The 27,658-nt window shown below is 39.6% G+C and overlaps 2 protein-coding genes across 2 annotated transcripts; one reads left to right on the forward strand and one right to left on the reverse strand.

The window, feature by feature from the left end:
- Nucleotides 1-7,328: 7,328 nt before the first annotated feature.
- LOC134823759 (protein disulfide-isomerase A6 homolog) lies at nucleotides 7,329-11,723 on the forward strand. The gene is made up of 9 exons (XM_063835301.1): nucleotides 7,329-7,480; nucleotides 7,675-7,866; nucleotides 8,094-8,271; nucleotides 8,774-8,946; nucleotides 9,817-9,958; nucleotides 10,220-10,377; nucleotides 10,568-10,726; nucleotides 11,116-11,209; nucleotides 11,338-11,723. The coding sequence occupies exons 1-9, from the start codon at nucleotides 7,332-7,334 to the stop codon at nucleotides 11,428-11,430; spliced, it is 1,338 nt and encodes a 445-aa protein (XP_063691371.1). The 5' UTR covers nucleotides 7,329-7,331; the 3' UTR covers nucleotides 11,431-11,723.
- Nucleotides 11,724-13,618: 1,895 nt separating this feature from the next.
- LOC134823758 (acid-sensing ion channel 1-like) lies at nucleotides 13,619-26,631 on the reverse strand. Its single transcript, XM_063835299.1, has 14 exons — nucleotides 26,403-26,631; nucleotides 25,432-25,500; nucleotides 21,725-21,915; nucleotides 21,411-21,514; nucleotides 20,519-20,616; nucleotides 20,142-20,395; nucleotides 19,703-19,834; nucleotides 18,326-18,458; nucleotides 16,938-17,024; nucleotides 16,635-16,744; nucleotides 16,338-16,518; nucleotides 14,538-14,672; nucleotides 14,127-14,245; nucleotides 13,619-13,868 (listed from the first exon to the last, which is right to left on the reverse strand). The coding sequence occupies exons 1-14, from the start codon at nucleotides 26,590-26,592 to the stop codon at nucleotides 13,734-13,736; spliced, it is 1,938 nt and encodes a 645-aa protein (XP_063691369.1). The 5' UTR covers nucleotides 26,593-26,631; the 3' UTR covers nucleotides 13,619-13,733.
- Between the last annotated feature and the right edge of the window lie 1,027 nt (nucleotides 26,632-27,658).

Genomic DNA, 27,658 nt, shown 5'->3' on the forward strand with positions numbered 1-27,658 from the left:
TTTATTCACATCATCAAACAATTCATTGTGATCAGAATCAGAATTATGGTGGATCAAAATTTACACAGCACATAACGTGATCATATCATTTGTCAATAATAATGTCAATGGGCCAACGAAAATAATGATCACCCTCCTGCTATTGTCAAATCTTATATCGATAAAATTTTACATTTAAATATAAATCAGGGAACTATCAAAAGTGATATATAATCAGTGTCTGGTTGTGTAATGTGGTCGCATTGCAGACCACTACACTCGAGGGAGCTGGCTGAGGGGAGGGGGGGTGCAGTTGTGTCGGGTGTCCAATCGACAGACTCAGGGGGTACGGGCGCGGGCTTGGGGGCGGCCCCCCTCCCCCAACTGCCGTTGGTTATTTGCCGATGACTACACACAATACCACAGCAGAAAGTTAATTAATTAATTAAATTCTTCTAATGTATAAGGCAAGATTTAAAATATTACATCGAAGCTAGAAATTACCATGCATATAAGTTAGCACACGCCCACATGTTTTACACATTACAGTTAATAAAACAAATATTTAATAAAACAAATATTTATTTTTACGGCACAATCAAACAATATCAATAATAAATAAATCAGGGGAGGTTTGAAGAGGTTTCAAGTGCCGAAGGCCACTGCTTATCTTTAGGATTTGAGAGTGACCTGTGCTTGAAACCCCCTCAACCATCCACTACGTCAATATACTTGTTATAAAAATATAGAAAAATATAATAATCTAAAATTACTTATTGGTTTAGTTTGGTGACAAAGGAGAGCCCAGTTGAGTTTTAGTTTAGCTTTAGGTTTTGAATCACAGTTTAAAAGGTTAGCCATGTTTCATGGCAGAGAAAAGTTAGCCATGTTTCATGGCAGAGAGTTACACACAGGGCCTGTCTGTAATGTGTAACAGGCTACAGCAAACAAATACGGAAACTTGAATGAGTGAAAATAGGACACCACATGTGTACGATCTCAGCCGCGCAGTATGATAGCAGATAGTTCAAATTGTCCTGGACACCCTGATCCTATAAATTAACAGTATGTTTTAAAAAAAAGAAAAAAAAGAAAAAAAAAAAAAAGGGGGACCCCCAACCCATGTAGCTGAGACACCTCACAGCAAGTAGACCAAAGTGGCTCTTGCTTGTGAAAGGTGCGTCAACTACCCGCCGAAGCGGTGGGATCATTTCGTCCATAAAATTATATATACAACATAAAATAGTATAGTAAAATATCAAAATTTCAAAATTTACATAAACAAATCTAGGAGACCTCAAAGCTCGTCTTCTGGGGGATGAGGTTGAAGGAGATGTCATGCAGTTCAAGATGCTGGGCCGTTGATCTTCCTCTGATTCCTCTTAGTGCAATGAGTGTACTTCTTAACAGATCAAATCTAAATCGCGTTCTGATATGATTTTTGACTTGGCTCTTGGCTTCTTTTTTATGGTCAGCTATCATCTCAGAGACACGATCTACAAATACAGTGCATAGCGGTCCCATACCTCCAGTACGTTAATGCAATGATGTGCTTTGTAGCAGTTGTTAGATAATATCCACTCGAAGTTGCATTTTATATCCTTGAATCACGCAATATAAGTTTTTAAGCATATTATAGTGTCGACTTTCTATCACAACAAGACTGCAACCCATAGTAACAACTATAAACAGAACCCCTAATGTCTTTTCTTGTTTCATTTACTACAATGTAGAATATGTACTGAAGAGTGAAGGGTTATCCATAGATGATTCTTGACATTTTGGCTGGCCCCAGTGGCGTAACGAAAGGCCCTGCTGACCCTGCTGTGCAGGGGGGCGCCGTCTTAGGGGGGCGCCAAATCGTCGTTTGAATGTGGGACAATTTCGAAAACTTAACTAAAGTACTAGCAAAACTGCGCGTTTTGCTCTAGATACACACTTTTTTAGAGATTTTACCGGCGTTTTCTTTAAAATCACCTAATTTGTTCAATTTTAGGGAGGGGCACCAAAAGGGGAGGGGGCGCCAACTGGGGGCGCCAACAGGCAACGTTACGCCACTGCTGGGCCCCTTCTCATTTAAACCGATCACGTTTCCGATCATTCGTCTGAGTTGACATTACACAGATCTAATGGACCCTACATCCTAAACTTGGTGAGATTCGAACCCTAGACCTTCAACTTAGAACTCACAAAACTTTTATATGCTGCTCCAATATGGCTTAAAGATAACCTCGATACTTTCAAAGACTTTTATTATATGCCAGGGTCCTCTTGAAGATAAGCGGGGCCACTCACCATCATCCCAAAGATTTGGCCTCTGTTGCGCTTGGGATTCCATTATGATATGTTGCTCCTTTATAAAATAATTTTAATCGATCATGAAACATTTTGAAAATTATCAAAATTTACAAAATATCCAAAAAAACTTTCCCGGTATCAAATTACCAAAAATATTTAATTTGCAAAATCGAAATGCCTTTCTGATTTCGGTTGTCGTGGTAATTAGCTACAAGTGTGGATTTTAATGGATAATGGTAAGAAACACTTTTTACACTCTCCAGAGCCCTTACGCTTGCAGTAGCGCCGCGCATCAAATAATGTATATCGCAAGAAAACAACAATTTCAAGAAAACAACAATTTTATTTAGTATCAGTTAAAGCAGACAAAAACATATTTTATATATATAACTAGTGCAAACTTTAGACCATATATCTTAGGGGACTTGGAGTAGCAAGAGAGTGACCAGAAAGTATATGTATACTTTTACCAAAAATACGTCGAAATGAATCCAGGGTGATACAGGATCTGAGAGTGCAGACCATAAAGTTTACGCACCCACCCTTGCCTCCTGAATTCTTGGTTGGAAAGACAATTATGCAAAATTGGTCGTTTATACTCCAAGTCCCTTTGTTAATAGAAGTAGTATTATTTATGTCTGGAGTTAGCTTCATTCAATAATAACAATATCAATATAATCAATATTAATATCAATATCAGACTAAACTATCAAATAAATAAATTATCAAATATCAATTATTAATTCACTCTGATTAAAAAGTTATAAATTAGGATATCTAATATTTAAGAATTACAACTACAAGTTGTTAAAAACGCCCAAAATAGATCTGAGATATTTTCAGTCTGTAGTACAATAATGATAACAATAGTTTAAATTATGTTATGTGCTGCTGCAATTAGATTTAATTACTGTAACTTAAAATTGTTTGGAGTCCAAGTCTCTTTTAACCACACTTCGTTAAATCTGCGATGCATCATTGGGCCACGCCGAGCTGCAAAAGATTAACATTTTTATTGAAAACCTTATACCTTAATCAATTGTGGTGGAAGCGGCGAAATTTAAATAATTGAGTTTAAATTTTTTATTGACACACGCTTGACGCTGTTGATTGACGATGTCAATCCGTCGAGATCGTTGCTCTGCGAAGCAGAGCAACGATCTTCGACAACGATGCGAAGCAAGAATGCGAAGCAAGAATGCAAAGCAAGAATGCGAAGCAAGAATGCGAAGCAAGAATGCTAGTTTGCGCGGCGCGTCGAAGCGGCGAAGTCCTCCAATTGACGCTGCAACCCCTTTTGTTCGCGCGCGAAGCGCGCGCGGTCGGTGGGTGGGTGGCCGGCCGGTGTGCACGCCTCGCGTGAACGAGATCTGTGCCAGAACACGGCCCTTTAACAGGAATCTAACGATTTCAATGAATGGCAAAAAGTTAGAAAAAGTTTAATGTACAAAGTTTCTTGGGGTGATAATAGACGAACAGCTAAGTTGGGAACCACGTCTTAATCATTTATTTTTAAAGCTGAACTCCAGTATTGTATCGATTAAGAGAATTTGCAAATTCATTCCCAAATTTGAATATTTGAAACTATACAATGCTCTTTTTATAACACATCTTAGCTATTGTATAAGTTTCTGTGGTGGGATCGCTAAACATAAGCTGAATAAAATCTTTGCAATTCAAAAACGATGTATAAGTTATATATCCTGTCATCACTCCTGGAGTAATGGATATTATATGTTTATTTCAATAAATATAATAATCAGTAAATTAGAATAGAATCTTGTCTTCTTTTCAGCTCACTCTTCTGAAACCTTTTCCTCTACATTCTCCACCTCATCATCAACTTCCTCATCTTCATCATCAACATCATCACCCCTGTCTTCATCGCTGGTGGTGTGTGCGAGATTTAGGTCCAGTTCGTCAACAGGTATTGCTTTCTCATAATACCGTCCTCTGTGTCCTCTCACTGCAATTAAAACTGTTTTGAGTAGCTCAAATCGCAAACGACGTCTAAGATTTGCCATGATGAGGCTTTTGTCCTGGCTGGTCTTGGCTGCCAGAAGTGTTGCCACTCGTTTAAGGAACATGGTAGCCTGTGGGCCCATACCTCCGGTGGTCGAGAATACAAGGCCATTGCAGGTTCCTTTTTCGATCTGTACACATCGGTCTCCATATTTCCTTTCGTTCTCTCTCTCATGCTTATTGTACATCTTTGCTGGGGTGTTGTGATTAGCGTTGGATTTGGCTCCGGGGTGTAAAACCCTGATATCAAAAATGCCATCTCCATTGGTGACCACAGACCTCTAGCTGCAATGTCAAGCCTTGCCCCATCATCCAGAATGGTACCAGGGCGAAGGCTTTCTCCAGTGCATGGCTGGACGATGTATAAGACTGCTATTTGGTAACATTCCCAATTTTGATCATAAAGAATACTACTCAACCTGTGCACGTTCAAGAACTTATAACGAACATATGGCTAGCAAGAACTACTATCTTGAACACACTAAACCGTTATTCACTGAGCAGAAAATTATGAACCTGGAGAATCTGCACATGTACCATACATTTATGGAACTATTCAAAATTCTTAAATTTGATGTCCCCCAGTCGATTAAAGATCTTTTCAAGTTCTGTCCTAGAAATGAAAAACTTCGTCTGATTGTCCCATTACTGAGGTTAGATATCTCCCAACAGAACTTTTTGTACACCTCTACGAAAATTTGGAATGATCTCATCCCCTATGTATTCGAAATATGTGATGCTAATGAAGATGGGATAATAATCCCGGTTTTTCCAAAAATTCAGACTTATCAGCCTCGTCAGGCATTATTAAATCTAACCTTAAAAAGCACTTGCTATCCCTCCAAAATCGAGATGACTCTAATACATGGTGACTAATCTATATTATATCTCAAATTCTACATCCGGTACGGCTCTGCACACATGATATCTCTCTCTGCCATGAAACATGGGTAACCTTTTGAACTATGATTTAAAACCTAAACCTAAACTAAAACTCAACTGGGCTCTCCTATGTCACCAAACTAGACCAATAAGCAATTTTAGATAATTATGTTTTTCTATATTTGTATAATAACTAAGTATATTGACGTAGTGGATGGTTGAGGGGGTTTCAAGCACAGGTCACTTTCAAATCCTAAAGATAAGCAGTGGCCTTCGGCACTTGAAACCTCTTCAAACCTCCCCTGATTTATTTATTATTGATATTGTTTGATTGTGCCGTAAAAATAAATATTTGTTTTATTAATATATTTTGTTTTATTGTACATCGTGTAGCAAATTTTGTGTTTAATTAATTTTTAGTTTTGATGTTTAAAAAGTTTTGAATGTGTTAATGCGGTCAAAATTTCAAATTTAAGAGTTTAAGTTTAAGTATATTTTATAGGGTAGCTCAATATTTTCTTACTTATTTGAGAAAATACAATTTTGAAGAAATACAATTTTCTTTTGATTTTATCCTTTCGTGATTTTTTCTATTTTATTGTTCTAATTGTAGTTTTGTCGTCAAAGGTTGTATATTTGGACCTAGCCAATTTTTTACCGTTCAGCAGAGATTGTATTTTTCACAAAGTATCTATTATTCTGAGTACTAGATCGTCATGAGTATTTAGTTGAAAATTTATTTAGTTGACAATTTACTTATTCAATATTGATTAAATGCTAGAGTTGTAATAATACTTTTTATTTCGTCATTTGGCTTTGTTTATTACAGTGTTTTATCCTGGGTGGTAGTCAGTTACGCTACAGAAGCGGAAAGTTAGTTGATGTATTCTTGATTAATGCCTTTTCTTTACCTTAGATTGTATGTCAGATGAACAGATGTAGTGATATCAAGTCAGACCTGTCATGAAAGTTGTTGCCTCTTTTGGGGACACAGCTCTGTACAACAGTGATCTATTAACACTTTCCTCTCCTGAATATATCACCGACAATGTCATATCATTATTTCTTGAAATACTCAACGAGGAATGTGAGGAAGTATTTTCCATTTCTCCGAGTGTTGTTCAGCTCATGAAGTTAACAGAGCCCTCTATGTTGGTAGAAATGTTTGCTGGCCTAGGGTTGAGCGAGTATAAAATAGTCTTGTGTCCAATTAATGACAGTAGATCAACAACATGTCAGATGTCTGGTCAACATTGGTCGCTGTTGTGTTACATTCGAGACCAATCTACCGTTTTTCACATTGACTCTTTGAATGCTTTTAATGCAGCAGAAACTAAAGTAATGGCTTCAAATCTCTCACTTCTGATAGGGCAATCTTTAAAATGCAAGAATCTGTGCTGTGCTCAACAGAAAAATGGGTATGACTGTGGTATTCATGTCATTTACTTTGCAAGGGAAATAGTCAAATCTTTCAAGCTCTCTAAGACCTTTGATGCAAAAAGTGTACAAAAGCCACTACCAGAATTATATCGGAATTGTCTGATATCTGACATCGAAAAACTACACTAATAATTGGGATAACTCGAGAATAATTTATTGCTTATTTAACAATGAAGGTGAATTCATAATGCTTACGATACTTGATATCATTATTCCCAACCTTAGCAAGATATTTCTTTATTATTATTGTTATGACATTGGCTGTATATTCGATATTACTGTTTCTGGTGTTTTTATGGTTATAATTGGTGAATAGTTGAACACTGGTGAACACTATACACTACATAAGGATCAAGTTTTGGTTCAAGGGAAGAATTTCTACACAAGTTAACTATTATATTTGAATATTTGATATTTATATGTTTTCATTTTTGTACTTTTTAACATTTGCTTGAGAGTTATTCCCTCCTCAAAGTTAAAAATTTTGATATTTCAACATCTTATCGACTTATATTCGCAAAATACTATTACGATCGCTAAGAAAGTAAGAACAATTGTGACAAGATATTTTATTGGACTATCATACTTGAATGTATTAAATATCATATATTTTACACTATTAATTTGCACATCAACTGACACCAGTTTAAAATTATTACCAATTCCGATCTTATCAAACTGAGACTGATCACCAATTTCCCAGTTGAGTCATGTTATTGGTGGCAGTGTCACTTCTCATTGGAAGTGTGTCCTGTTTCTATTCCACTGGAGATAGCGTGGTGGTGTTGAATCCAGCAAACTTTGACGACAAAGTTATGAACAGCGATTCTATTTGGGTTGTCGAGTTTTACGCACCATGGTAGGTGACCGTGGTGAATCAAATTTTCTGCATAACATTTTAGGGTGGTGGACCAAATTTAAATGTCACTAAGTAAGACAAAAAGGGCTGAACACCGCTACAATGCTAGATCTAATCTACAAATTTGTCAAGATTCAGTTTATTTTTGGCCACCCAAAAAATATCTATATACATGTATATATATATTACATCAGGTGTGGACACTGCAAAGCTTTGACTCCAGAATGGAAGAAAGCTGGTAAAGCCCTCAAAGGGATTGTGCAGATTGGAGCAGCCGATGTGGACCAGCACAAGGAACTTGGAAGCAAATTTGGTATTCAAGGATTCCCAACTATCAAAATATTTGCTGGAAACAAGAATAAGCCAGTAGATTACAAGGGACCAAGGTTTTTTAATTTATTTACAAATCTACACTGTTTTATATACCATACTACACATTGAATTAGGATTCCTTTAAATATCAAATTGATTTATTGTAAACTTGTTTACTCTGTAATAAATGGCATAAATGAGTTTCATTGCTAAAAAATAATACCCATTTTGTACCTCAACTGTTGTTAGTATGAGTAGCAACTTATATAGTTGCATATTTTATACAACTTTTATTATTCAGGACTGCAGCTGGTGTCATACAAGAAGCTCTTAGACTGGCAACAGTACTTGCAAACGACCGATTAGCGGGAAAAGGTGACAGCAGCAGTGGTGGTAAGAGCGGGGGTAAGAGCGGTGGCAACAAGAAGGGAAACCCTGCCGATGTAGTCGAATTAACCAGCTCTATTTTCAACAAAGAGGTCAGTTATAGAGAGGATTTGCATGAGAATTTTGCTGAACTGTCTAGAGTGCCCAATATTATGTAATGAGCTTGTAGCGCTAACGACCGGCTTCTCCCGTTAAGGGGACCTGGAAAATCGTCAAAAAATGGGGTCCAAGATTTTCAAAATCGAATAAAAAATGTTCTAAGGCCTATCTCAAAATTCGGCTCGACAGATCTCTTTTAAATGATCCCTAGAACATATCCTGAAAGTTTCAGGATGATTCCTCAAAAAATGTAGGAGAAGATAGATTTTTAGACTCGATTTTCAGGGCGCGCGATTGAAAATCGCTCGCGCAATACAATTACACATAAGCGCTGACCTTTGACCAGCGATAATTTCGGCTAGGAACAATACTTCTCCATGGGACCAAAAGCAGCTGATAGATATTACTCCCCTCTATCAGAAACAACTATAAAATCAATTTCGAGATAATTTCGATGAAGACCCCCCCAGCCCCCTTAACAATATAATGGCGCAGGTGTTGGACAGTAAGGATATGTGGCTGGTAGAATTCTACGCTCCCTGGTGCGGGCACTGTAAGAAGTTAGCTCCCGAGTGGGCTAGCGCTGCTACATCACTCAAGGGAAAAGTAAAGCTTGGTGCTGTGGACGCTACCCAGTTCGGGGATCTTGCTCAACGATACGGTGTCAAGTATGTATATTCTTTACATTCAGACCCCCCCCCCCCCTTTAAGTGGGTCGTGGAAAATATCAGAATTTTCTAACTGCTATTATATTGACTATTGAGGTTAAATAATGATGATATGGAATTTGAATATTATATAAATTTACACTATGTGGTTGGGGCATTTTGCATAGTAAATATGGTTACTACTCCTATATATCATATTATTTGATTGGTATTCGATTTCTGATTATTTTCCTAGGAATATGATTATTATATCTCAATTTGGCTTTAGGTAGGGTGCCCCGCTAAAAGAACTGGATTCTTCCAGGAAGCATCCCGTGCACAGAGCTTGGTCTACATATATATTAAATTATTAAGGCCAGAGGGGGGGGGGGGGGGTAAAAGTCGATTTTCCAGTTTTCACATATTTGATCAGAGCTGCTGGAGACGAACAAGAAGAAAAAAACCGGATCGAAATCTGACCTTGCGTTTTAAAGATATCGCGCGCCAAATATTGAGGTTTACATGTAATTACATGTAAAACTTTAACTTAAACTGTAAAAAGTTAAACATCCCTTAGTTGAGAATACTGGCCACACCCAGAAGCTGAAACTTGGCACAGTTGTTCCTTGGGCTGTCACCCACAATTCTATTGCACAGAATTTTGATATTTGCCTCTGTTCTCGAGATATGAGGTTAACTTTACCCCATTTTTCGAAAAATGTCGAATTTGGGGTAAAGTTAACCTCATATCTCCGGTTTTTTCTTCTTGTTCGTCTCCAGCAGCTCTGAACAAATATATTTCAATCAAAAACTGCAGTTTCTCTGATTGGGTTTAGATTTAGTAACCACTATTTTCTAACTATGTATTTTCTAACCATTTTCTAACTTCAGAGGATATCCCACTATCAAGTATTTCCCGGCTGGAGCTAAGTTGGACGCGGAAGAGTATGACGGGGGCAGGACTGCAGGAGATATTGTGTCCTGGGCTGAGGCTAAACTGGAAGTGTTCGCTGAACCTCCCGAGATAAGAGAGGTAACCTTACAGTGTTATCATTACCACAATTACAACTTCTTTTTAGTTTGTCTGTCCATAAAACTGCAATTTTGTTTTAAAATCAGGTTATTCGGAATTACTGGGATCTAAAAGGCCTTGTATGTTAGTATTTCAACTGCCAATTTGCACTCCAATTGAAGAATGAAAATTGGACAAATAATATACCGATCTCATATTGTCACGAAGTTTATTATACATATAATATATATAATATAATTTATTATCAGCCTATCTTTCCAGTTGTTGAACGATGAAATGTTTGCGGAAGAGTGCCGAGAGAAGGGGATATGTCTGATCAGTATCCTGCCTGATATCTTGGATACAGGTGCTGAAGGAAGAAACAATTACCTCACCACCCTCAAGGAGCTCGGTGATAAATATAAGAAAAGGAAGTGGGGGTAAGTGGTGGCCTATGGGCTATTTCTTGTATTTAATCTCTTTTTGTTGTTAACTTATCTCGTCATTCCTAAAAAAATTCCTTGTTCTTTTGGATATTAATCGATATTCGGTATTACCTGTGATTTTGCGAATCAGGAGTTGTTCTATTAACATTTGTGATTTTTTAATTTAACGACCATTGAACCTCAGATGGGCATGGAGTTTTGCTGGAGAACAAGACAAACTTGAGGCTGCAATTGAGGTCGGAGGCGCTGGTTACCCTACCATAGTCGCCCTGAACATCAAGAAAAACGCTGTTCTTCATCACAGAGGTGGTTTCAGCAAGGACAGTATCAACGAGTTCCTCCAGTAAGTAGAGCCACGAACAGTTTCATTAAATCGTACCGTAAGGCGTTTTTGGAAGCCGCGAAAACAATTTTATAGATCTCCATACTGGAGTAAAGCGCGCGCATGTGCGCGCATCAGATCTACGTAACTCAACTCGATTGTGACACGTATGTTTTAGAAAGCAGGTGCAATGTATTCCGCTATTGTGTCGAGACACGTTCGCTACACATTGCACGACACGTTCGCTACACATTGCACTACCGAGTAGCACCATGTTAAAAGTTCGAAAAATTAAGACATATACAAAATGAAACTTTGAAATTTGATCGATTGCTTGTTAAGTAAATCAATTGCGAGGGTACTTTGTAATTTCTGCTTTTTGGACTGGTTGCTAACTTTGCGTATATCAGGTACGTTATTGCTGGACGTATAGCTCCTGCTGTTCTAAGAAAGGACGTTCCTAAGTTGAGGAAAGCAACACCATGGGACGGCAAAGATGGACAGGTATACAAGTTAATTTGATGACTTCCAAACGCTTGTTACTTGTGATCCTTGTTACTTGTTACTTGTTACTTGTGATCCTTTGATCGATAATCTGAAACATAAGTTATAACTACATCTCTTCCTTCCAGATGCCAGAAGAGGAAGATTATTCGGATCTGGATGATGTGGACCTGGACGATATTCCTGTTGACGAGGAGGGATCTGGTCACTCGGAGCTCTAATGCTCGGCCTGCGCTCTAAATTAAAAGATTATTAGCAGTTTTATTCGCTGTGTTGACGTACTTTTAACATTTGGTTTCTTAAATAAATTCTTAAGGGGAGAGGAAGCTTCTAGTATTTATGATTGATATTGCTGATATAAATAGATAAATACACTATATTGCTTATATATGTATAAATACACTATATAAATGCATGTTTTGTTCAGACGAATAGGTTGGCTCTGTTTCGATATTTTATTTTATTTTCCATTGTAATATTTGAAGTTTATATTCCACTGAAAAAAGAAATTAAATGGATTGTTTTCATTGGTCAACAACTTAGTTACAAGCTGCTGGAAATCTCTGAGTGTCTACAGAATATACAGTATTTGTGTCACTATTCGCGGAAATCAGGTGTAACAAATAACACTCTTAAAATGTCTTTAATAATATGATAATACTACTCTAAAATAAAATGAAACAAACAATTCATGTATTTTAAATCTTGAAACATAATCGAAATTTCACGGTATGAAAGGGAGAGCGAGGCTTTTCATTTTCTGGCGAAATCAGATATTTATAACAACAAATTCAACAGCTGGTAGGATAAGATCCAGGTTTTGATTTAGCAGCCTATAGCTAGCATATCAAGCTTTGTATAAGTTCATTTGTCCCAACTTGAACCTTTGTGTTTATCATAATAGTCTGATTAAAATTAACGAACAACTAGTTTCAAACTTGTAAAATATCATTCACTGCTATGTTTCTGAGATAACTAACTGTCTGATCTCTCTTTGAGTCTCGGCCATATTCAATAGGGAACTCTGCAAACATTGACAAGAGTTCTATATCCCAATGTCACCCATTCTAGAGAGTTATAATCCCAGTGTCACCCATTCTAGGGAGTTCTAATCCCAGTGTCACCCATTCTAATGAGTTCTATATCCCAGTGTCACCCATTCTAGGGAGTTCTAATCCCAGTGTCACCCATTCTAGGGAGTTCTAATCCCAGTGTCACCCATTCTAGGGAGTTCTAATCCTAGTGTCACCCATTCTAGAGAGTTCTAATCCCAGTGTCACCCATTCTAGGGAGTTTAATCCCAGTGTCACCCATTCTAGAGAGTTCTAATCCCAGTGTCACCCATTCTAGGGAGTTATAATCCCAGTGTCACCCATTCTAGGGAGTTCTAATGCCAGTGTCACCCATTCTAGGGAGTTCTAATCCCAGTGTCACCCATTCTAGGGAGTTCTAATCCCAGTGTCCCCAGGTAACGTGCCCCTTACTGGGTGTCCCCAGGTAACGTGTCCCTTACTGGGTGTCCCCAGGTAACGTGCCCCTTACTGGATGTCCCCAGGTAACGTGCCCCTTACTGGGTGTCCCCAGGTAACGTGCCCCTTACTGGGTGTCCCCAGGTAACGTGCCCCTTACTGGGTGTCCCCAGGTAACGTGCCCCTTACTGGGTGTCCCCAGGTAACGTGCCCCTTACTGGGTGTCCCCAGGTAACGTGCCCCTTACTGGGTGTCCCCAGGTAACGTGCCCCTTACTGGGTGTCCCCAGGTAACGTGCCCCTTACTGGGTGTCCCCAGGTAACGTGCCCCTTACTGGGTGTCCCCAGGCAACGTGCCCCTTACTGGGTGTCCCCAGGCAACGTGCCCCTTACTGGGTGTCCCCAGGTAACGTGCCCCTTACTGGGTGTCCCCAGGTAACGTGCCCCTTACTGGGTGTCCCCAGGTAACGTGCCCCTTACTGGGTGTCCCCAGGTAACGTGCCCCTTACTGGGTGTCCCCAGGTAACGTGCCCCTTACTGGGTGTCCCCAGGTAACGTGCCCCTTACTGGGTGTCCCCAGGTAACGTTCCCCTTACTGGGTGTCCCCAGGTAACGTGCCCCTTACTGGGTGTCCCCAGGTAACGTGCCCCTTACTGGGTGTCCCCAGGTAACGTGCCCCTTACTGGGTGTCCCCAGGTAACGTGCCCCTTACTGGGTGTCCCCAGGTAACGTGCCCCTTACTGGGTGTCCCCAGGTAACGTGCCCCTTACTGGGTGTCCCCAGGTAACGTGCCCCTTACTGGGTGTCCCCAGGTAACGTGCCCCTTACTGGGTGTCCCCAGGTAACGTGCCCCTTACTGGGTGTCCCCAGGTAACGTGCCCCTTACTGGGTGTCCCCAGGTAACGTGCCCCTTACTGGGTGTCCCCAGGTAACGTGCCCCTTACTGGGTGTCCCCAGGTAACGTTCCCCTTACTGGGTGTCCCCAGGTAACGTGCCTCTTACTGGGTGTTCCCAGGTAACGTGCCCCTTACTGGGTGTCCCCAGGTAACGTTCCCATTACTGGGTGTTCCCAGGTAACGTTTCCAGTTCCTCGTCCCCGTTCGGAAGATCTCTGTGCATGTAATGTTTTCCTAGTGTATGTAATGTTATTTTAGTTTTCACCTTTCGCTGCTGTGCCTCTTGGTCTGCTTTCTGTAAGAGTATTGATTAGGGGGCCAATAATATTTGCTGTGATGGTTAAATCAGCTAACAAAGTGAAAAATTGCTATTATCCTCCAAAACAGATTCCATTTTACTCTTTGTAAATTACCAGTTCACGTTACGGTCATCCCAATTCATTGATCGTCATTTTAATTTAATATTGAATATTCAAAATCGACAACCGAATGCCTGGTTCCAACTATGCCTTTTGATAGTCGGCAGTCGCCCTCGGTACCCATTTTGATTTACCTGTTTAGCTCTGAATGTGACATAATTCTCGTGAATCATCCTCAACATGTATTCCAGGAACTCCAGAACAGTAAAAATGCTCGCCCCCAGAAAGAGACCCAATACCCCACCAATATCTCCTGATAAACGCATTTAGTTTTACACACTGCTAATTTAGGACTTAAAGTTAAAATATTCATACGATCTGATGCTCATCATTAGCAAACATAACGACAATTTGATAATTTGACAAAATGTTTTGCAATTTCAGTATCAGCACCCCTGACCCCCTTCTGAGTAAAGCAGTATCACTCAATTAAGGCAATCAGAACAAACTGCCTTGTCTGTTGTCAGGTACTTAAAGAATATATTTACATGATCTCAACTTAAATACATGATTATATAATTAATGGAAACAAAATTGTTACTAACCGAGAAGGTTTCCAAAACCATAAGAAATAACTTGATTGATAGTGTGTTTCTCAATTGAGGGGAAACTAATCTTTAAAATCACTATGTTCTTCTTTACCATCTCAGTAATAATTTTGCTCTTTATTTCGTTTACTCCTAAAAATAGGGATGTTGTAATGTTCATGTATTATTCCTGAACGTGATTCAGTGTTTCACTTTCATAATCTAAAACATTATTTTGCATTCATTCATCGACACTCAAGAATTTATCGGATCTAATGGATCCCGTTGACAAATTATTGCTTTGGTTGACAGGAATTTGTTTCGCCACCGTGTGACGCTCATAGTCCTGCCTGCTGCATGACTAACGAATAAATCGCTCGCCCAAATTTTTAAAAGTCTTGTCAGCACTTGTGAAATCTTTAAATAGGCATATATATTTTACCAAAACCCATAATTAATTGGGTAGAGTGGACTGAAACTTAGAGCAATCGAAAGTTATTAAAATTCGTAAGGCCGTGAATGAATGGGAAAAGCGAGCGATCGATTTTATTATCGGTATCATTTTGCATTTGCAGACGGTCATTGAAATTAAAATCATTTCCTTTTGTTTGGGAAAGAGAGACACTGGCAGCGGTCCACTCTACCCAACTATGGGTTTAATTAAATTGGTCAAATATCATCTATTTTTGATTAATGTCGGGGTACTTAACAACTTTACAAAGTCGAAACTGATAATTTCATTAATAAGGAGGTAATTTCAACGATTTCGAAATTTTACCTTTGAAAAAATTTCCTTGTGTTTAGGTAAGCATATCTGTCGATAACTATCTGACATGAATGTGCCACTTTATACTCATTCAAGTTAGCATTAAATTCATATATAAAACCATTTCACTATCGTGGGAAAGCAGCTAATCTAATCGAAATCACAAATGAGCAAAATTCTCACCTTTCGCTCGTGGCCGTGCAAACTTTGAGCGTTTGTTTGTTGTTGCGTGCGCATCCAATATTGAATCACCGTAAATTTTTGCATATTGGTATTTTATATATAGTTTAAGAAGCATGCAAAGTTTTAAAAGATTTCAAAATTGTAAAAATAGCCATTTTCAGTGATTTTAGCAATTTTTTAGCAAATCGGGCGTGTCCCCACGTGTGCTTTTTGATTTTTAACTTTTAAACTAGCCTAGTGTAAAATATAGACCTATAGGAAGCAGAACTGAGCTCCACGACCCAAGGGATGGCCCAACACCGGAGAATACTAAATCACAAAATGGGTGTTTTTATAAAATTATTCTTCAAAAAAGGACTAACTTCAATGACAATAGCAAATAATATTAATAATATCTTTATGAAGGAGCAAAAGCTAAAAAAACTTGTTGGTAAATTTTCAGAATGCTCGAAGAATTATTTAACTTCAATAAGTGCTCAAATTTTGAATAAAAGTACTCCTTAATGGTGTAAAATCGATTTTGTAACAACTTTAAGTTGTCAAAAATCAAATTTAAAAAACGGTTAATTTAATATATAATCAAGAGTGTTATAAGTATAAAAGAGTGCTGGCGCGTATTTTGCGCAAATTTCTTAAAAACCTCCAAATAACTATTTCTTATAATTCTTTTCATCTTTTACATTGAATTAGATTGTATTGAACTTATAATATGCCTGCTTAACGACTCTATATGAGTCTTAATGCCTGGAAAAACAGTAAAGGGGGTATACTAGTATATAGGGGGTAAATATGTAGTACTAGTAGAGTGAGTATAATGGCAGCGGTCGTGCTTGCCAGCACTGTGATGAGCACTTTGAACTTTCACAAACCGTCAACGAAAGACATGTTTCTTTTTTCGTTGTCTGTATTTGCTCTGGAGATATTTTCAAATCGATCCTTAACTTTTGATCTAACTGGTCTCTTTTTCGTTTCTTCTTTCTTTTTTCTTACTTCCTCCATTTTCTTTGTTACTTCATTTTCTAATCGATGTCGGTACTCTTGCCATAACCTCTGCGTTCATTTCATAATGATAAACCAATAAAATGAAAAAAGTAATAGATTTGGCAGAGTTAAAAAAGAAATAGTTCCATAATGCCCGAAAATAAAGAAATGAACCCTAAACTCACTTGAATAAATCTATCAGAGAGCAGGGAACTAGACACGCTGTATTCGTACTCCTTGACGTTGCATGCTTTATCACATTTACAGCGTGATGCTCTGATCGTCGTGTTCTTGACTAAACAGTTTTAAAATTGCAGCAAAATTAAATAAAGGTATTTCGTGATATGAGAGTATTTAGCGGCCGAAAACAATATCCAGTAAATGTATCATTTATTGTTATATTTCTGAACCCTAGAGCGTAAAGTGATAGTCATATAATTGATAAGGAGAGATAAAGAACAACAAAACAATTAACAACAGATACTCACGAATTTGCTGGAGAGTTGTCACTACGCAATTATACATGTTTTTCATGGTACACAGTTTGGTGTTTGTATCAGTGTCACCTGCAGAACCTATAGTAGGAACAAAAGTTAAGAGACTGCACGTGTGCTGATGGCGCGTGTTTAGACTCCACGTGTTTAGACTACACGTGTTTAGACTGCACGTGTTTAGACTACACGTGTTTAGACTGCACGTGTTTAGACTACACGTGTTTAGACTCCACGTGTTTAGACTGCACGTGTTTAGACTACACGTGTTTAGACTACACGTGTTTAGACTGCACGTGTTTAGACTACACGTGTTTAGACTACACGTGTTTAGACTACACGTGTTTAGACTACACGTGTTTAGACTACACGTGTTTAGACTACACGTGTTTAGACTACACGTGTTTAGACTCCACGTGTGCTGATGGCACGTGTTTGTTCTTAGCACCATTACTTGGCCTTGTGAAAATGTGCACAAGAATGGACCTGAGATACAGTTTCAAAGTTTGAAACTGTATTTGAGATGGAGAGTGGGCCCTGGCCGCTCTTACTTTGCATTGTGTTTACTTGAGCGATAAAGAAGACTTCCTTGTGTTCCAGATGGACTATTGAATGTGTTTAATAATCCTGTTCCTTTTACGGAAGGCGCCTGAATTGACAAAATCACGAAATCTTTGTCTCTATACTTCTTTTTCTAACTATAAATGAGATTTCCCCCAATTTTATATCTTGATCAGTCAATATTCACGTTCGCTTATTTCAAACATTTGAGACTCATGACACTGTTTTCTAAAGCCCCTCTCCCCCTTTACCCCCCCCCCCCCCTTAACCCCCCCCCCCTTTACCCCCTGTATAAGTGCTGATCACAATTACATATCTACTCAGAAAAAAATGATAAAGCCTAAAGGTAGGGACGGAAAAACAAATGGTGGTGTATATATGTCTGGAAAACTTAAGACAAATTCATATAATTGCGTTATTACACGAATTACACACTTATTTCACAAAATGAAAGTTTATTATACATTCGGCAATTCTTACTAAGCTTCACATTTTTACCATCATGTCATATCTACTTCTACTTTTACTTTGAGGTCTACACGAACATCCTTTTACCCATGCCAAGGACTGATTCATCATTCAACCCCCGAACATTATTTTCGAGCCACACAAGCCACATTCCCCTAAAATTATTGTAATCTGAAAGATATATTGCAATTCGATTGTGATAGCTTGATTTGAAAACCTCTGATTGATCAATTGATCGCTCCAATCCCAAGGTTCTTGGGCCAGATATATTCTAATGTACCGTCACAATAGTGACTTTAAATAAATAATACAACTAAAAATACCAAATGTCTCGTACCCCTCCCCCTTTAACGTACCTTCTTTAAAAGGAACACAATCGCACATTTGGATTATGTAGGTCCTAAAACATTTATTAATGCATGTAGAGGTTCTGTACTGATCGTCCTGCACACAGTCCCCCTGTCCGTAGGGTTCTTTCAGCAAATACGTCTGAAAAATATAGTACTTAGTGCCCTGCTACTAGAGTACTTAGTGCCCTGCTACTAGAATACTTAGTGCCATTCTGCTAGAGTACTTAGTGCCCTGCTACTAGAGTACTTAGTGCACTGCTACTAAAGTACTTAGTGCCCTGCTACTAGAGTACTTAGTGCCCTGCTACTAGAGTACTTAGTGCCCTGCTACTAGAGTACTTAGTGCCCTGCTACTAGAGTACTTAGTGCACTGCTACTAAAGTACTTAGTGCCCTGTTACTAGAGTACTTAGTGCCCTGCTACTAGAGTACTTAGTGCCCTGCTACTAGAGTACTTAGTGCCCTGCTTCTAGAGTACTTAGTGCCCTGCTACTAGAGTACTTAGTGCCCTGCTACTAGAGTACTTAGTGCCCTGCTACTAGAGTACTTAGTGCCCTGCTACTAGAGTACTTAGTGCCCTGCTTCTAGAGTACTTAGTGCCCTGCTACTAGAGTACTTAGTGCCTTGCTGCTAGAGTACTTAGTGCCCTGCTACTAGAGTACTTAGTGCCTTGCTGCTAGAGTACTTAGTGCCCTGCTACTAGAGTACTTAGTGCCCTGCTACTAGAGTACTTAGTGCCCTGCTACTAGAGTACTTAGTGCCCTGCTACTAGAGTACTTAGTGCCTTGCTGCTAGAGTACTTAGTGCCCTGCTACTAGAGTACTTAGTGCCCTGCTACTAGAGTACTTAGTGCCCTGCTACTAGAGTACTTAGTGCCCTGCTACTGGAGTACTTAGTGCCCTGCTACTAGAGTACTTAGTGCCCTGCTACTAGAGTACTTAGTGCCCTGCTACTAGAGTACTTAGTGCCCTGCTACTAGAGTACTTAGTGCCCTGCTACTAGAGTACGTAGTGCCCTGCTACTGGAGTACTTAGTGCCCTGCTATTGGAGTACTTAGTGCCCTGTTACTAGAGTACTTAGTGCCCTGTTACTAGAGTACTTAGTTCCCTGCTACTAGAGTACTTAGTGCCCTGCTACTAAACACGATTATAAAGCGAATGTTTTTGTAAGTGACTTACTAGGAGTATAGTTGAATACAAAATTTGAATTAGTACTTAGTGCCCTGTTACTAGAGTACTTAGTTCCCTGCTACTAGAGTACTTAGTGCCCTGCTACTAAACACGATTATAAAGCGAATGTTTTTGTAAGTGACTTACTAGGAGTATAGTTGAATACAAAATTTGAATTTGAAAATATTAGGATTTTAAAATCCAGCGTAATGTACCTCTCTGTAGCCAAGTTGAATGAAGTATTGAAGTCCAGGCGAGACGACGAATCCTTTGTTTCCAACGTTACCTGCTTCCAAATGATCGTGGAAACTTATCTTGAATCCTTCACTCGGCTCCGTTAGCTTCATCTTGTAGAATGGTGATTTATGTTATTGTAAGATCACTTATATATATTAGTGTAAGATAACTAATATAATATATATATGTATATATATATATATACATATATTTATAAGATCTAATCCTTTTATATTTAAGATCACTGTTGGAGTACTAGTAGTGGGGATATTGAGAAACTGACATTTTGTAACAATTGAGCTATTCAGGTTATGAATGTAATTTTACGCAGTATTTCTGATTTACGATATTCTTATGCCAATGACAACGAATCCAGTCCTCAATTTTAATAAATATTAAATATAAGCTGAATCTTACCATTCTGTATTGTGAATTTTGAGCATGCAAGAAAAGTGATAGACCTCCCAGATTCCCCGGAATTGAAGCGTTTAGGAAACCGTTGGGGTTAATTTTGAAACAGTTGCCTTGGTGTGTAACCTGCCTCTGAAACCAATCATTGCCCATGACAGCCGAACAGTTTTTGAAACCGATCTTGCAGGTGAAGATGTCTGAATTCAGTGGCCCTCCATCTTTGTAGATTTCATTTAATGTTGTGTTACTTGCTGGGTCATCTGTAGAAGGATTTTTACAATTTTAAACTTTGCAAAGTTTTCATAGATATCATGGATCAAAAACGTTTATAAAGTTTTGTTAAAGATTTGTTGTAGAGTTCTCGTGGAGTATCCTTGTTTTACCTTGAATATGTTTTCCATTTGTCAGAATGTCGACAACAGCTTCCTTACCACCCAACAGACCAGAATCTTCCTTTTCATATATCATATTGTATATCTGCCTGAAGGGGTCATTAGAATAAAATGGGGAAAGTCAGAAAGTGGCGACCGCCTCCGCTACCACGCTATACGTGGGGGCGGCACCTCCGCTACCACGCTATACGTGGGGGCGGTACCTCCGCTACCACGCTATACGTGGGGGCGGCACCTCCGCTACCACGCTATACGTGGGGGCGGCACCTCCGCTACCACGTTATACGTGGGGGCGGCACCTCCGCTACCACGCTATACGTGGGGGCGGCACCTCCGCTACCACGCTATACGTGGGGGCGGCACCTCCGCTACCACGCTATACGTGGGGGCGGCACCTCCGCTACCACGCTATACGTGGGGGCGGCACCTCCGCTTCCACGCTATACGTGGGGGCGGCACCTCCGCTACCACGCTATACGTGGGGGCGGCACCTCCGCTACCACGCTATACGTGGGGGCGGCACCTCCGCTACCACGCTATACGTGGGGGCGGCACCTCCGCTACCACGCTATACGTGGGGGCGGCACCTCCGCTACCACGCTATACGTGGGGGCGGCACCTCCGCTACCACGCTATACGTGGGGGCGGCACCTCCGCTACCACGTTATACGTGGGGGCGGCACCTCCGCTACCACGTTATACGTGGGGGCGGCACCTCCGCTACCACGCTATACGTGGGGGCGGCACCTCCGCTACCACGCTATACATGGGGGCTCATTATTAAACTTAAAGAACAAACGTCCGATAGGTGTATTATCCCGTCTACTCTATATTCGGGGTACAAATTGTTTATTTCGAACTGTTTTACAGTTTTTAAACTCACTTGAGTTTTTCGTTTTTATCAAGATAATCCTTCCTGATTTTGTTGATATTACACAAGGATATAGTAGGAAAGGGGATTGCTTCAACATCGTCAGATCTTCTTATCTGTGAATTATGAGATAAGAGTCAGATCTTCTTATCTGTGAATTATGAGATAAGATCACTGGATTTCTTCGAGTTCTAACTTATGTCATTTAGTTATATGTCAACAGTAACGATATGGAGCTACAGTTGAAAGATAACATTTAGTTAGATGTCAACAGTAACGATATTATATATTATAAAGGAGCTACAGTTGAAAGATAACAACCAAACCTCAAACTTGGTGCCAGTGGGCCGGGACCTGTAGTCACATATACCCTTGTAACACGTATAAACAGTGTAAACCACAGCTGCCAGCCATACCACGAAGAAACAAGCTCGTGAGATTTTCTTTCCTTGAAAGAACAACTTGACCCCGTGTGCTGTGGTGTCCTGGGCGAACTCTGAGAAACTCTCTACAGCTCCTGTAGAGTATAGTGTAATATAGGGGGGGGGGGGGTGTGCTGTGGTGTCCTGGGCAAACTCTGAAAAACTCTCTACAGCTCCTGAGGGTGGGCACATCTTTTAGATTCATCTGATTAATTTTTTAGGAAAAGGCTGGTAAAAATAAAAAAGTTTTTTGGAGTCCAGGGTTTTCTATTTTTGGAATAGAATTTAGAGATCCGTTATTAATTATTTGTGCAATGTATCGAATTTTTGTAAACTATGTAATAGTACCTACAAACATTTTGAATTTAGCATGGAAAATGTATGTGATCGTCAACAGCACCAAAATGGAAACTGCAAATGTGTAGAGTCATCATGCCAAGTTATACCTTATAGTATACCTTATCGGACGTTATTTGACCGGAAATTGCGTGAACGGACCTAATTTGGAACGGATGTTAAAATGAACACTCAATAGGGGCCATCTATTTAGGACGTCCACCAAAATTTAAACGAACATTAAAATTAACGGACATTAAAAATAAAATGAACGCTATAAGCGTCTAATTATTGTCCGTTCAAATAAAGTTCGATAAGGTAAACCATATTTACAGCAGGAAATTAGTGGGAAATTGAAATGGTTGCTTAAACTGTGAAATTATTTGAACTTAGTGAGGAAGGTCGTTATTGAATACGTCGGAGTCAAGTCAGCTGATATCAGCTATTTTTCATAACCAGGAAACGGTGATAAGTCTACATATCACATTACTAAAAATGTGATAAGTCTACATATCACATTACTGAAAATGTGATAAGTCTACATATCACATTACTGAAATGGTGATAAGTCTACATATCACATTACTGAAAATGTGATAAGTCTACATATCACATTACTGAAAATGTGATAAGTCTACATATCACATTACTGAAAATGTGATAAGTCTACATATCACATTACTGAAGATTGGTTAAAGGGTGTGATCATTGTCATTGGGAAGAAAGGAGACACTTCAGTCTGCGGGAACAACAGAGGGATCACCTTAAGGTCTACAGCATCCAAGCTTTTTCAGATGATTCTTCTTAAGCACCTCCTGTCTTTAATTTCTGCCTAAACTTTTCTGCATTTCTGGCTGAGACCAACAAGATCATCAGTCAAGGCGCAGTGCTGCAGAAAGAGATGAAGACGGTCGAGGAAAAGGTCATTCTGGACACCGATTATGCTGATGACATGGCTATTATGGACAACTCAGGGGAAGGCCTACAGGAATCAACTGATCTATTAGTTCATTACAGCTCCTACGCTGGGCTCAGAATAAATGCAAAGAAGACCCAATGCATGGCTGTAAGCAAGTGCGCCTCTCAGCGACCTTTCATCAAGGATGATTGTATTGAGCTGTCGGTTGAGGGTGAACCCGTCGAGCAGGTTAGCAACTTTGTCTACCTGGGTGCAACTATCAGTGGGGATGGGACAATCAACAGAGACCTGGATGTCCGTATCCAGAAGGCTAATGGCGCCTTTCATCAGCTCTGGAACATTTGGAATAGCAGAACTATAAAGACTTCAACCAAGATCAGGATCTATAGGGCTGCTGTCCTCACCATCTTGTTGTATGGAGCTGAAGTCTGGAACACCACCAAAAAGCAGATGAAACGCTTCGAGGTTTTCCATCAAACCTCCTTGAGAAGGATCCTTAGGATTAAATGGTTCTTTCATGTGACCAACGACGAAGTTCTTAGGAGGGCTGGCATCAAGTCAGTTGAGACTTTCATCAGTGCTGCCAGGCTACGTTGGTATGGACATGTAGTTAGAATGCCAGACTCTAGACTACCGAGGTTTCTGTTAAACTGGAAGCCAAATTATGGAAAGAGGTCAAGGGGCAGACCCCGTAAGAACTGGAAGTCCTGCGTACTCGAAGATGCTGCTAAGTTTACAGGTGTTGAAAACATCGACAACGACACAACAGAAGCTTTGGCTACCAACCGAGTACAGTGGAGACATATGTTACGCCGCCAACGCGATGTGTGTGATGCAGGCCACTCCAACGACTAGGAGGAGACCTTACCATGTAACATGTATGTGTATGTATGAAAATGTGATAAGTCTACATATCACATTACTGAAAATGTGATAAGTCTACATATCACATTACTGAAAATGTGATAAGTCTACATATCACATTACTGAAAATGTGATAAGTCTTCATATCACATTACTAAAAATGTGATAAGTCTACATATCACATTACTGAAAATGTGATAAGTCTACATATCACATTACTGAAAATGTGATAAGTCTACATAAGGACAAACAGATTGAAGGAGTCGCGTACGTTACGGCACGTGCTAATTTTATACATTTATTTTCCCTAAGAGATGAGTTTCAGTTGATGTAAACGCCAAGTCACGTGAAATAGTAAGTTTAATTTCTCATCACTAGCAGGGCACTAAGTACTCATGTCTCACTGACCATTCTTTACGGATATAGATTAATGAGTGACTCAATGCTAATGTTCTATAATTTGTAATGAATACAATTTCACAATTTTGTAAGAGAATTTAATTTTTGTTGTTGAATCTTGGTATTATTAGAAGATCGGGGTAAAAGTATTAAGTATTAGTAAGTTAGTTAGTTATGTTTACCACGACTTATACATTGGACATTGTGTGAACGGACATAATTTTGAACGAACATTAAAATTAACGCTCAAAGCCAAGGGTATTAAAAACCATTAAAAATCCCAATGAACTGAACGTTCAAAGCAAATAGTCCACGAGGGTACTAGTGTGAATTGCTCCCTATACAAAACATTTTATCGTATTCATGAATTATAAATACTAGCAGAAACCCGTCTAACCATAAAGTGGTGTCAAGATAAAACAATATTTATTTATTTTGTGATTTTTACACCACTAGAGGGTCCAAATTTCGTGGGACCTAAAAGTAAAGTTATTATTTATTGGCCAATTTTTTATTTCTTCATACTGGTCAAAAGGCAGTAAAAATATTCGACCGCACGTAAAAAGTTTCGATGGTATATCTCTCACGGTTTTCGTGAAAAGTTGTGTTAAAGTTGTGTCAGTAAAATGATAATACATATATATCGTCTCGCTTTATAGAAAGTAAGATAAATATTCTGAATTGATTAAAGGTAATTTTATCACAAGTGAAAATATTGGGAACAGATTTAAGCAGGCTGTAGGCTGCAGGGTGGTGTCTGAGGTTGAACTCGTGCTGATTGTAAAATCTAGTTTACTGAGGTTAAAACCTTTTTTTGAAATACTAGAGAAGACTTGTGAAAATGAAAAATTCACAAAAGTTTCACGACTTGAGAATATGAACGACTTGTAAATATGCAAAAATGTCAAAGGAACTGTAAAGCTATAGGAACTGTAAAACTTGATTTAGGTACTGGTAATACTTTTCCTAGGTTGAACTTGACACTTGTCAGCGAGTATATTAAGATTAAACTTGTTTTGGTTTGTCACCATGCAGCAGCTGTCGGGAATCCTGTCAGTCTAGCTTTCGAAGGATTAACAGAACTTAAGCTTACGTGAGTTTTGTACGCCGACCTTTTGCACAATCTGTTTAAATCTACGAGTAGTATCTTTACGACCTGGAACTATTACAGAGGTCAGAATGAAACTAACTAATTGTCATAATATGGGACTTTTCAACTTACATCTGTTTATAATTAGATGACACTTGCACCGAGTGAGCTAAATCGCTCTACTCCCGGCCACTCTACTATCACTCTACCACCGGCCACTCTAATATCACTCTACCCCCACTATAATATCACTCTACCCCCCACTCTACTATCACTCTACCTCCCACTCTAATATCACTCTACCCCCGGCCACTCTACTATCACTCTACCCCCGGCCACTCTACTATCACTCTACCTCCCACTCTACTATCACTCTACCCCAGCCACTCTACTATCACTCTACCCCCCCCACTCTAATATCACTCTACCCCCGGCCACTCTACTATCACTCTACCTCCCACTCTACTATCACTCTACCCCCGGCCACTCTACTATCACTCTACCTCCCACTCTACTATCACTCTACCCCGGCCACTCTACTATCACTCTACCCCCGGCCACTCTACTATCACTCTACCCCCGGCCACTCTACTATCACTCTACCCCGGCCACTCTACTATCACTCTACCCCCCACTCTAATATCACTCTACCCCCGGCCTCTCTACTATCACTCTACCCCCCACTCTACTATCACTCTACCCCCGGCCACTCTACTATCACTCTACCCCCGGCCACTCTACTATCACTCTACCTCCCACTCTACTATCACTCTACCCCGGCCACTCTACTATCACTCTACCCCCCCACTCTACTATCACTCTACCCACTCTTTACGATTTAGCATCTGCTTCAATTGGGGATTGGGTTCCGGTTAGGGTTAGAGTTGGGGTCAGTGTAGAGGGTTGGGGTTTCGAATAGTCATTCTAGTTTTTGCATAGTGTTAATAGTAAATACATTTATGTATAGTACTGACCTCCTTTGCTGACCTTTTTCACCATGTCTTTAAATGTACCAACCCTTTTAAAACTTGAACCCGCAACTCTTTGAAAATTTGTCTTTTGGAAAACGTTATGAAAGCCATTGATTCCATTGACTCTATTGCTGCCATTGCCGCCATTATGGTTTTGTACATTCGGCTCAGGATTTTCAGGATCGATGGACATAGCAGTACATTTAACGATGCTAATGGTAATGCTAGCACACCTGAACATTAAAATACAAGTTAAGTTAGAAGGTTGTTAAGTTGTTAAATCAGGGTGAACCCCTTAAGTTGTTTGTCAACTGTGTGATCCGGTGATTTGTTGTCATACGTTGTATGACCCGCCGCGCACGAGTGCGCTGCTCTCCCTGTATCGTAGAAACTCTACACCATAGTAAAACGACCGTGGGGGTCACGACGTGATACAAGTGATTTGTATTAATTAATGCTTTTCAATCAAAGTTACAACAATGACTTTTTGTTATGTATCCTGGGTATGTTCAATATTTGAGGTAATAATAGTTCAACAAAAAATGAACCTTAAGTTTCACTTGAGTTTCACTTCGGAAGGACGTTTACAGTGTCAATATTTGATATTTGTAGCGCAATGCGTTACTGGGCCGCGCCGCGCACTCAATTATGCTTCTCGCAACCACATAGATCAGCGAAATGCGCTACTGGGCCGATCGCCGAGCTGAGAAGAATTGACATCGTCAATTAATGTCAATATTATATCAAGTAAGACAAGCAATTTGTCAGTATTATATCAAGTTTGACGGATGTTACTCGTCTAAATTTCTTCGAGGCAAGTGCTTCGAAGTAGCGCGCGCTAGGCGGGCTAGTTCATTAACATTAACAATAACAATGGACAAACAATATCAAGTAAGACAAGCAATGTTTAGTTATTTATAAATTCGTCCAGGTTTATGAATGATAATGATCAGCGGGATGCAGGAGTGTATGGTGTAGGAATGATTCCCAGGATGGCAGGATGCTCAAATTGTCATTATGGCGACGAAATGCAGTTCAGTTTTATTATGACTCATAATAAAACTTTTGTTTATCTGTGCGCGCTAATTGATGACATGACTCGTATAGTTCACGTGACGACGTTTCTGTGCGCGTGTCCCGTGACTGAAAGAAATGCACAATAACCACAATCCATTAAGGCACGTACAATGTTGATAAAATGTAGAACGGTTCGCTGCACCGGCTACCTTGAGTACCTAATTCCTGTGGTATGCATTTAA

Source organism: Bolinopsis microptera, chromosome 11 (genome assembly GCF_026151205.1).
Source record: "Bolinopsis microptera isolate Bmic1 chromosome 11, MBARI_Bmic_1.0, whole genome shotgun sequence".
NCBI lineage: Eukaryota > Metazoa > Ctenophora > Tentaculata > Lobata > Bolinopsidae > Bolinopsis > Bolinopsis microptera.